Source organism: Mugil cephalus, chromosome 1 (genome assembly GCF_022458985.1).
Source record: "Mugil cephalus isolate CIBA_MC_2020 chromosome 1, CIBA_Mcephalus_1.1, whole genome shotgun sequence".
NCBI lineage: Eukaryota > Metazoa > Chordata > Actinopteri > Mugiliformes > Mugilidae > Mugil > Mugil cephalus.
The window spans coordinates 15,567,596-15,578,828 of record NC_061770.1 but is presented as its reverse complement, the minus strand read 5'-3'; the positions used below and the strand labels follow the sequence as shown (position 1 = coordinate 15,578,828).

At 41.0% G+C, this 11,233-nt stretch overlaps 1 protein-coding gene across 1 annotated transcript; it reads right to left on the bottom strand.

Moving 5' to 3' along the window:
* LOC125011579 (putative helicase mov-10-B.2) lies at window positions 1-11,233 on the bottom strand. Its single transcript, XM_047590781.1, has 23 exons — window positions 10,581-11,233; window positions 10,380-10,482; window positions 8,354-8,535; window positions 8,011-8,107; window positions 7,739-7,880; window positions 7,406-7,658; window positions 7,186-7,299; window positions 6,639-6,807; window positions 5,281-5,423; window positions 4,744-4,917; window positions 4,270-4,382; window positions 3,945-4,141; window positions 3,551-3,648; window positions 3,075-3,172; window positions 2,870-2,968; window positions 2,650-2,752; window positions 2,457-2,574; window positions 1,944-2,135; window positions 1,759-1,830; window positions 1,307-1,432; window positions 1,132-1,220; window positions 920-1,032; window positions 1-826 (listed from the first exon to the last, which is right to left on the bottom strand). Exons 1-23 carry the CDS (start codon window positions 10,712-10,714, stop codon window positions 759-761), a joined length of 2,997 nt encoding a protein of 998 aa, XP_047446737.1. The 5' UTR covers window positions 10,715-11,233; the 3' UTR covers window positions 1-758.

The window sequence follows — 11,233 nt, the reverse complement described above, 5'->3', positions numbered from 1 at the left end:
TTTTTTTTTTTTTAAATACTCAAGTCAATTTATTGCAAATTACTACCATTTTCTTGGTATCAAAATGGGATTTAACAAAACACACAGAACAAGTTGTAAACAATCCAAACTTGATCATCCAGTAGAAGGAATTTGGTGCACTTGCATTCCATATGTGATTTTTTTTTTGTTATTATTCAGAAAATACCGCTTACATACATGATTCATTCATTTGGTGTATATACGAATAAAGCAGCTGTACGGACAGACCTAAACAACAAACCTGAGGCTGTGTTGACAAAATACATCTTCAAGTATAAAAGTTTAAAATTGAACATTCAAGTTGAATTAAATCAGTGATTGCAGCTGTTTTATGTGAAACTGTTGAGTCCACTTACAGATGTAAACAAACATTAGACTTCATGTCTATATCCTATTGCTTGTATTTAAAATGTCATGCCTTGTAAATACTGGCAGTGTTTTATACTGTTAACAGTGCAGTGTTCAGGATTTAGGATGACATATCAACAGAAGTTGAAGATAACTTTGGTCATTGTGTTTTTGTTAAAGCTAAGCTAAAAATGTCTCAGCTACATGACCACCATGTTTCTAGATGCTGTCTTTTGTGTCCTCAGGGACCACTGCATGGGTGCAGAGGCACAAGACACCATGATGATCCCTTTTAGGAGAATTGATTAATGTCTGGTGAAAACAAATACCTAATTAAACTCAAAACATGTCTCTTCAGGTGCTAGAGGAAGTCCAAGGTATCCAGTTGCTCACAGGTCATTCCTCCATTCAGGATCCAGCTGCTGCTGAACTACGCTCTCTTCAGTCTCAACCTCCACTGAGAAAGCAAACAGGGAAAAAGTAAAGTGGACAGTAATTTCAAAATAGAAGCATAAGGGATTTACCCATGAAAATAAACTTTGTGTAGTACCTTGAGGGTTAATCCCAATATAGAGTTGTGAAAGTCTTGTTTCAATGTCGTCCTCTTCCTCCGCTTGACTGTAGCCAGTGTATCCTCCTTCATCTTTGCAGTACTGGATGAAGCTGCGGACAAGGACAGAACAATGATGCTGTTAACATGGACTCTTCATGTGTTTATTGATGTATGAACGCTGAAAGCAGAGGTAAAAATCTGATACGCACCGGTTCCATGTAACGTCTGTGTTCAGCACAACAGGGTTTCCCACAACAATCAGCAGGGCTTTGGCTCGAGTCACAGCCACATTGAATCTCTGGACAAGGGGAAAAAAAAAAAAAAAAACTTGTCGGAAGGGTACGTAAACGTATACAGGGATGTGAATGTGTTTTCATTGTGTACCTTCTGATTCTTGACAAATCCCAGGTGGAAATGTTGGTCCTTCTCCAGGTATTTGGGGCTGCTCCGAACTGCAGACACCAAGATCACCATCCTCTCCTGGCCTTGGAATTCCTCCACTGAGCCAACCTGACACACAAGTTTACACTGATCAAGCATAACGTTATGACCACCTTCCTAACATTGTGTAGGTCTCTCTTGTGCTTCCAAAACAGTTGTGACTCATCAGAGAATGGACATGAGTCTTCTGAGGGTGTCCTATGGTATCTAGGTGGGTGGTACATGTCTAAGCAACATCCACACAAATACAGGTCTAAAGGTTTCCCAGCAGAACATTGAATTGTAAATGTTATTAACGTCTCCTGTCAGTGGTTTTAATGTTGTGGCTGACCAGTGTATATTCAAGACTCATTGGATGTTCTGTGTTTCATACTGTTTCAGTGTGAAATAGTTACCTTGAGGGGCTCCATGTTCTTGGATTTAAGTTCTTTCCCAACTTTATCCAGGGCCTTGCGGATTTTCTGCACCTGTATTACACACAAGGGAAAAACAAAACTGCTTCAGCTTTTGATCTAAACATTGAAAACACACCTTTTGTACTATGGTTATTCAAGATGTAATGGGTGGAAATAGTTAGGACCTGTTTCCTATAGGGGGCGATGATGCCTATGTCTTTTGGTGTAATAGTGGGCTGTCCCTTCTTGCCATGTGTCTCCAGAAGTTTCTTTACGTAGTACATCAGCACCTCCACCTCTGCTATGTTGAAGTATGAAGGGCTGCTGGCCTCACGGTCATCAACACCGATCACCCCGTGGAAGATCACTGGGAAGTTCTGAAAGGTACGTAGGAAATATTTTACTCAGATTTGTGTGCGAATAATTGTATAGCTAGAATAAACTACTTATTAAACAAAACAAAAATCACCATCACATCCTTATTCATCTTGATTCACTTACCTATTCAATAAAGGAATTAAGGTGATGAATTCAGTGAATAAGAAACTTGCATCAATATGTATTAGTTGTGGAGAAATGGTTTAGATTATAACTAGAGTATGTCTCTCGTATTGGGAGTCACTATTTAAGCTTCAATTTCTGAATCAGACCCATGCACATGCACTATAACAGTATGTGTTGGCTAAAAGAGTCATTACCCTCTTTGGGAGCCATTCCCATCCACAGAAGGAGTTGCGTAAAATTTCATCTGCGCAAACTTCCAGGTCTCCGTCATAGAAGAGCTCGTTGGGAATCTTCAGAATGGCAGGATGGGACCTGAAAAAAAGAAAATCTCAATCAGTACATCATTGTTGTCAGTCAGTGACCTAAAGCCATCTCTGCGGTCGGCACCTGTAGTTGCGTAGCAGTTTGGTGACGAAGGACTTGTTGAATTGGTCGTTGTCCTTCCGGTACAGAGAGAAATCATTCATCAAGCGCTCCAACAGTGACACTCCTGCAGAGAGCACAGGCAACACTCAGCAACAGCAGTGTACTACACACACGAGTGACTAATAAAATCTTCATTTTATTAATCATGCACATGGGAGCATGAGTGTGTGTCTGTTCTTACCGATGCCATATTTCAGGGCAAAAGGAGATCTGAGAATGGGTCCAAGCTGCTTGGGGTCTCCAGCCAGAACAACTTGACCAGACTCTGCATCGAGCAACCCTTTGTAACATGGACAGCAGAAAATCAGCGATTGTGTAAAGAAAGCGCAATATAATTACGTATTATACTCCTCTTTCGTTTTTTTTTTTTTGTTTGTGTTTTTTACCTGCCAGAGGAATTAAACATTCGGTCTCCACAGCATGTCCTGCCTCGTCAACAAACATGTGAGTGAAATGTCCTGCAGGAATGCCTCCTGAGATCAGCCTGCAGACACCAAAAAGTACACACAAATCAATAAACACACGTCTGAACGTTTATCTGTTTCCTCTGTAGTTTGAATGATGGGAAGCACAATTAGGTTGTAAATACACCGATCAGTCACATCATTATAACCACTGACAGGAGAAATAAATTCCATTGACCATCTTATGACAAGTCAGTTCTACTTTGGACCTGGCATTCATGTGGTTTTTATTTAGACATGTACCACTCACCTAGACCAGACCTCAGATGACTCGAAACCGAGCTACACAATTTTAGGCAGGGGGTCATAATGTTATGCCTGATCGGTGTATGATATTATGCAACCTGTTACTTTTGTGCCATGCATGTAAGCAGAGTGCAGTGTGAGTGATTAACTACCGTCCAGCTGTTAACAATGTGGTGACCATGATCTTATACTCCATCAGCTTCTCTTTAGCTTCATAAACGTAACAGTCACCTTCCAGGTTAGAGCATGCCTGTGAAGTGCCACAGTGTCACAAACGCAAATGCTTACAAATTCATCAAACATATAAATCTCCAGGAAGCACAACTTTAAAGCAATAGGAAAGCAAGTGAATGATCCTGATTCACTGTGTCGTGCGCAGGCACTGATCAATCATCAAGTCCAGTTAGGGTAAGATAATCTAACGGAATGATTTCATGTCATGTGAATGGAGAGGCGCTTTCTGAACGACAGAAATGCTTCATACCAAAAACAATATTCGCGCACTGAAGTGTCAATCATTATCACTTGTAATATAAGAGTACCGACCTTCAGTTCATCAGGGACAAGCTGTGGATCCCTGCTGGTTGCATACATGCGGTGCACTTTACGTCCTTCCACATGCTCCAAAATCTTCTTGCAGAGCAGATCAGTAGCGCTGTTTGAAGGAGCACAGGCCAGAATGTGGCAGGAGGCCTGGGACTTCTCTATCTGCTTGATGGCCTCCACCAGAGTCACAGTTTTGCCTGAACAGAACAATGAACTTCAGAATAAAGTTGGATTTTTGGCTTTTTGAGATGTTGAAGGGAGGGCGGGTCAAACTTGATTTGCTTACACATCTCTCTAAAGACAACCAAAGAAGAATGTGTAGTACCTGTTCCAGGTGGACCAAACACCAGGTACGGGGCTGGTTTGGATGACCCGGCTACAATGTGTTGTACCGCTTGATACTGCTCTGGGTTTTTCTCCAGCTTCCTGTCAAAAAGACTATCAACAGAAAAATGGAGGAACAGAGGTAAGAAACTTCTTAAACTTCTTTAAACGACTCCATTATCCTGTGTAGGGGTATTATTACTGTTGAGATCCTCATTTTACCCTGTATTCAGTGAAAAGTAACTGAGACCACTTTCATGTCATGTTAAAGCTGGAAAATGCTTCTTTGGAAAGAGTTTAGAGTTTCTCAACATTGTCCGTGGTGGCATGGATTTTGTTTTTGTTTTTAAATCTTCCTCCTGACACGAGTCCTGACCCGGTCGTAGCTGACTGGTGTGGTCACATGTGCTGCCCAGTTATTATGTCACATTCCATACTCAGACGTAGGTGAAGAGATACAACAGACAGTGATCACCTGAGATGGGGAAGCTTTTTTTGACAGGAGAAGGGAGGTGCACTTGGAAACAGCACATCCCTCAGTCTGTACGTTGTAGCAAATTCTACTGCTCTGTGCTGGAGACGCAGGATCAGGCGGCTGATAGTGAACTCAACATGGAACTTCATGCCTTTGATCCAGCGTTTCTGCAATCTGTAATGACATTATGAAACGGTTTCAATCTTGGATACTAAAAAAAAAATGTTTTCATCAAAAATTTGCAATTCTTTTTTTTTATTCTGCTATGTATTGTGTTTTTTTGCCTTCTCCTGCTGACAACTTCCAATCTGAAACTATGACTACAGGGAGGACACCACAGGACTCTCCCCTCAGCTCCTTAAAGCAAATCGCTGACAAAAAAAAGCATAACAGGCTCTAATGGGACAATACAGGGACACATATGACCTGTAGTTCCAATAGTTACACATTTGAACTATTTGTCTTTTACAGCACTAGAAAGAGCCCTTTGAATATCTCCCAAACTCCCCCCCTTGTGTTACTGTGTCTTGATCTTACTCTGAGCTGAAGCCCAGTTTGACACGGTCCAGGTTCACACTGTGGACGTAGCCACGGTACTTCACTCTTTTCTCTCCTTCAGGATACACCATCAGAGCATCTCCTCGTAGCACAGACGGGCGGTTCTCAGACACACCAAGTACCTGGTAGGTGAATAGGAATCGAAAAAAAGCTAATTACATTTTATATCAGTGAATATGCAGAGTAATGTCTTTCTCCTATTTGTCCAGTGTTTGATGTAGAATTTGTTCATAATTTATCATACAACATCATAACCTGACCTCAGGAATGCAGGATTTATTTATTTTCTTAATCAAGCTTGTGACTCAAACTATATATGTGAAGGTGATAAATGGAGGCAGAAGATGTTATCAGTCAGCACTTCTCTCATTCAGTGATTTCGTTTCACACAGCGCGCTACACTAGACCTGTACAGAGGAGGCCCCGCCCCACAAGATCGCATATTACACTCCGACTCTGACGGGTTCCCTGTAACTGGCCAAGAGCCTGTTCAGTCCCCAGGTGAAATCCCAGAGGCACACTACTATATGAGCAGAAGAGAAGCTAACAGTGCAGCTTGTTCCCATCAACATCCATTCATTCAATGTGAGATAAGTTGTTGTTCTTCTCCTCAGGGTCAGACATCTCACTAATGTAGGAGTGTGTGTGCCATCACATGGCTTGGTGATTCACTGTTCCACCACTTCAGGTGGTGGAATAAATTTGTTGTTGCTTTGTTGTGTAGTCATCATTATTATTATTTTGCAAACCTTGCATATGGGACAAATTTATTCCACATTCACCTTATGATATCTGAACCAGTCCATATTATTAATGAGAAATCTTGTTTAGCCACAGGTGAGTTACGGCTGTGAGCGGCTGAGAGGATGTACAGTACGTCGCACACGCCTATGTCATCAACTTGCATTTATCATATTTATCGCCAGATGGCAAATTCGATGTGGGGATTGTTTATGGTGGTATATACTGTACAATAAATTATCGCCCATCATGTTGTCATAGGTGTATTTAACAAGAACTCAGTCACTGTCATAGCTTGCTGGGACACTAAAGGGAACCGAGTATTCAGACCAAGTGGAATGCATCCCCCATAAATGAGTCCAAAGACATGTTGTGGGGAAAAAAATACACTACTGTGACGATAAGCCACACACAACTGTGCATCATTGTATGTGGGTTTAGACGCTATAGCCGTGAGACAACACTGCCTCCATGAGACCATGCTGGAAATGACACGTTACCCCATAATGTTTTGTGTACTTTTTTCCTTGTGTTAAATATTAACGTGAAATCTGGTGTATGCTCTTCACAACCAGAGACACTAATGGATACCATACCTCCAGAATGAAGAGATTCTTGTCTTTTTCCATGACAGCGGGTTCCTCACCCTCGCTGGGGATGTTGTATTTCGTGATGTCAACCTCCATCTGATGCTCCTCCAGATACAGCAGAATGTGGAACTTCTCGGAGTAGTTCTCCCAGCTCAGGGGACTCTCCAGCAAGGTCCTTTGAAATAGACCACATAAAAAGTATATGGAAGTCAGTTGGAAGTAGCCCCCCACACCCCATGTAAGTGAGCCACAACTGCCTATGACCCTGTTGCCAGTTCACTGCCTTCTGAGGTTTTGAACAAGCTCCAACACAGTTATCTACCCATAAAAATTTGCCCTATGTCAAAGTCACTAAATTGTTCCTGTTTCTAACACATCAACTTTGAGGACAAAATGTTCACTTGCTGCCTAATATATTCCACCCACTGACAGGTGCCATGAACCACATTATCTGTGATATAATGGATATAATGGTCATAATGTTTTATTATTAGACCAATTTTTATCTTTCAACCATCTATTTAGCTTTGACTTGAATCTAAAGTGAGTTTACCTTCTTTCAGAGAAGGCGATAGGCTGATTCAGTGACTTGAGGAGCTGGTCCATGTATTTTGGCTTGTCATACTGTTTTACTTTAACCACATATTCCAGCCTCATCACTGACAGCCTGAGAAGAGGAGAAAACATTTAAAAGGTTATCAAATTACAGGGCATGCAGCCTTTATATTTTTACATTTAATGTGTATGTTTAGAAGTATGTTAATTTCTATCACCCTTCAGGTGGCAGTCCTTCCACAATCATGCAAGGAGCCTGTGGAGTCCAAGGAGGGATGGAGCGAGGCTTGTAAGGGGCTACAGGTGCCAGCTCTACCCCCAGAGAAGTTCGACATTTGACCTCAATATAGCGCACGATGTAGAAGGCAGGGGAGGAGGGCTCCAGGTCTGGTTTGAACTCAAAGGCCAGTGTAGCTGGATAGAAACCAACGGAACTGCTGCTGAAGTGAACCTGGATTTCATAGGAGTCACCTGAGAACAGACTGGGAGTTTAGTGTCTTCGTGGTTAAATATGTGTGTGTGTGTGTGTGTGTCAGCTAACGGACAGTTACCAGGTTTGAGTGACAGAGGGTTCTGTTTGGTCACTTTGCACTCGTCAGTCAGCTTGAAGTTTCTGAGCCAGTACAGTAGAGTGTAGTAAGTGAAATACACCACTTGTGTTCCAGTGTTCTCCACATTCAGAGTTATCAAGCCCTGTAACGTAAAGAAAATGAAAACACAATGCATGCAGTCGATCATGAGTCCAAACCATGACTAATAATTGTTTTCTATGTTTCAGTTGATGACTCTCAGAAAAGGGGGTGCAATTTTATAGCATAAATACCTCATATGTGTTTTCCATAAACAAGCTTAGTTTTCCGTTCTCAAACAGCTGGTCGCTGGTGATGCGGACACCATGCTTGTTAGCACTTAACTGAGACCTGTGGATGCCAAAGAGTAAACTTTCTTAGTTACCAGCTTCAAGTGTATTCTTTAATACAGGCAGTAGAGTAGGATAGATGTTGGGAGTATAAAAGCATAGAGGAGCTAAAAGCCTAATTTAAAATATTGTAGCTGAATTGATAGTAACATTTACAAGGTATAAAAACAGAGCAGACTTGTAGCGACAACCACAGACACAAACAAACATGCACACAGAAATCAAAAAGGGGAGTCTGTCTTGGTACCAGTCTGTCTTGAGTTGGTTCATCAGAAGACTGGCCATTTTTCTACGAGCTCTCACTCCTGACGGTGCTTCATCTGCGGAGCTGTGATTCTGTGGTGCACCAGGGCTGGCTGCTCCATTCTGGACAGGCGGTGGCTGACGGGCCCTGGGTGTGTGCCACTGGTCCTGATAAAGATCTCGGACCTGTGAAAATCATCACTTCATGTCATTTTTATATTTGGATGACAATGCTTTGGATATAAAAATGGCATGAATTTTAATACTATTGGCAAAAGAGACAACAGAATGTAAGCAAAACAATGCAAGGATAACTGTGAGCTCAACTGTTCTTACCACCATGCTGGAACAGCATAGTTTGAGAGTTTGTTACCAGTGAATATTGTTAAACTGATCATCCACAGCATTAAAACCACTGACAGGAGAAGTAAACGTAACATTGACCATCTTATCACAGTTCAGTGTTCTGTTAGGAAACTTTTGCACCTGACATTCACGTGAATGTTAGACATGTACCACGAGCTAGACTAGACCAGGCACCTCATCCCAAAGCAATGACACTCCTTGATGGCAGCAACCACCCCAAGCAGGATGCAGCCTGACACAGGCAAACACACACAAACAATTTAGGAACAACTCAACAAACAGTCATCGTCAGGAATTTGCTTCATGTTATAAAAGCAGAGGTAGTCTGTGGTATCTTAAGCTGTCACGTGGGCTGATAGCTTTAGTTTTAGTTTCATAAGTTATGGCTTAAAGGTGGGGCAACATCCGCACTGTAAGGTAAAGCCCTTTCTAAAAGTGTCACACAAAAACACCCCTTTCTGAGCTGCAGTCCACTGAAACATCACAAAGTTGTCGTGTTTTTAACAGTAAAGAGGTTTATTACTGAACTAACAGGAGCAGATCAAAACAATGACTAAAATATTATAATTATCCTTAGCAGACTTAGGGAATTACAAATAAAGTATGTTTTGCCTTAACGTTACGTTTTCTTTTTGTCTGGTGTTTTAGTCTTAATGGGCAGAAGCAGATCAAGCCAACCAATGTATTATGTAACAAGCCGACTCTTCATTCATAGGGAGATGCAGTTAAATCTGTCACTACATAAAGAAACATTGTCTTGGAAGAGACTTCACAAACTGAAAACAGAAAAGAAGGTGCTTTCCTATCCCTTCCCCCACAAGCCTCCCCAGAAGCACGAATGCAAGGTCAGAGTCATCGCTTATCTGAACAGCAAATTCCCAGTCCCTACATTCACCAAAGTTATAATTCCTGTTGCAAGTCAGATGGTTTCAGTATTGAATAAACAATAAATTACTACATCTCATTTATGCTGGAGAAAGAAAATTCATGTGAAAGCTTTATGAATGCAATTTATTTATATACATACATGCGTGTATGTGTGTATATATACATATATACAACTACATAGGTGGTATGTGCAATTGAATTTTTTATTTATTTATTTTTTGGCTTGGCAGAAATCGATACCAACCAAACCATCCTTAATATTGTTATACATCAAATGTTAATTATAAAAGCTTTACCCCTTTCAGTGACAAAAACTGATAATACAGTTTGCAGAATAAGCCAACATGATAGGTCTTTAAAAGAGACTTTCATTGTTTCTACTGGGATCCAAAGAAAAACATGTCCTTCCCTCGAGGAGAGAGCACAGGGTGAAGAGATGGCAACGACATGTGCACAACTGCATAATCTAAATGAGCTGTTGTTTATTAATGACGTCATCAAAACATCTTTATATTTTTTATAGCTGGTGCACATGACGACTAGTCCGACTAGTCCACCAGGAACTCATCTCAGCATATCTGTTTTATGTGGAAAGATATGAGTTTATCCGCAACTCAAAGGAACTTAGTGTTATAAAGATGTGAGCCTATTCCACACTAAATTAATAGTTTTTGTTTGTTTGTTTTTTAAAAAGGGTTTTAGTCTACTCATAATCACCATTTAAATAGTGTTGCGAAAGAAAAAGTGCCGCTCATATTTCAAGTACAAAACCTTACCGATGCGTTGAAGCGAATAGTATCTCCTCTTCTGGTTATTTTTTTTAACCTTTTCAGGGCAAAGAGGATAGCGCCAAAGTTTGGATCCTTGGTCCCCGGATTCCTAAAATGAAAGCATTTTAAATTTAATTATGTTAACATTGAAAATAATTTGCGGATACGTTTATATTTACGCAGATCGTGTATGCGACCAAGAATCACCTGCTCCTGAAGTCACTGTTGTAAATGTCTCTGAGTTCAAGTCTATCTGTGATGGACTCTCGATGTGTCTCCTTCAAAAACTCAAAGAAGTCCAGTCCAGTTTGGCAGTGTTTATGCAGCTTCGCATTAGCCATGATCAATGATCAGTATTATCAAATGTATCCAAACTCGTCCAGGACACTCGTCTGAATACGGATATAACTCATCAGCTGTGGATACTGTTGTTTTGCGTCTCTCAGGAAATCCCGGAGACGTTTGATCGCTTTCGATTCCTGGACAGTCAACATGGGCGGTGTCGTTCAGTGAGTATTGTAATAGTAGTACAGTACTACAACAGGTCCTGCTCTGGTAATTAAAGCAGGCGCACCCACATCGTCACAGTCAGAGAAACGAAACTTAGCGCGTTGAAACCTACCGGTATATTTGCAGAGACAAACCGTAAACAAATGTGATCAAACACGAAAAACCTCTCATTAGAATGAGTCAGCCAATGAATGCGTCAGCAAAAACTACTTAACGTTTATGATAATAGTCTAATAAATAACTGTCCATCCAGAAAAAGATGGTTTCATATGGGTTAAAAATTATTCACAACATACCTACTAATCCTCTAATCTCCTCACAGGACTTAATATGGGATGCATAGGAAAATG

Coding starts and splice junctions, on each gene's coding strand:
- LOC125011579 (XM_047590781.1), bottom strand. CDS start 10,714: ATGGCTAATGCGAAGCTGCATAAACACTGCCAAACTGGACTGGACTTC. Junction 8,108..8,353: donor AACCAACTCAAGACAGACTG/GTACCAAGACAG, acceptor TGGCATCCACAG/GTCTCAGTTAAGTGCTAACA. Junction 2,969..3,074: donor ATGTTTAATTCCTCTGGCAG/GTAAAAAACACA, acceptor CATGTTACAAAG/GGTTGCTCGATGCAGAGTCT.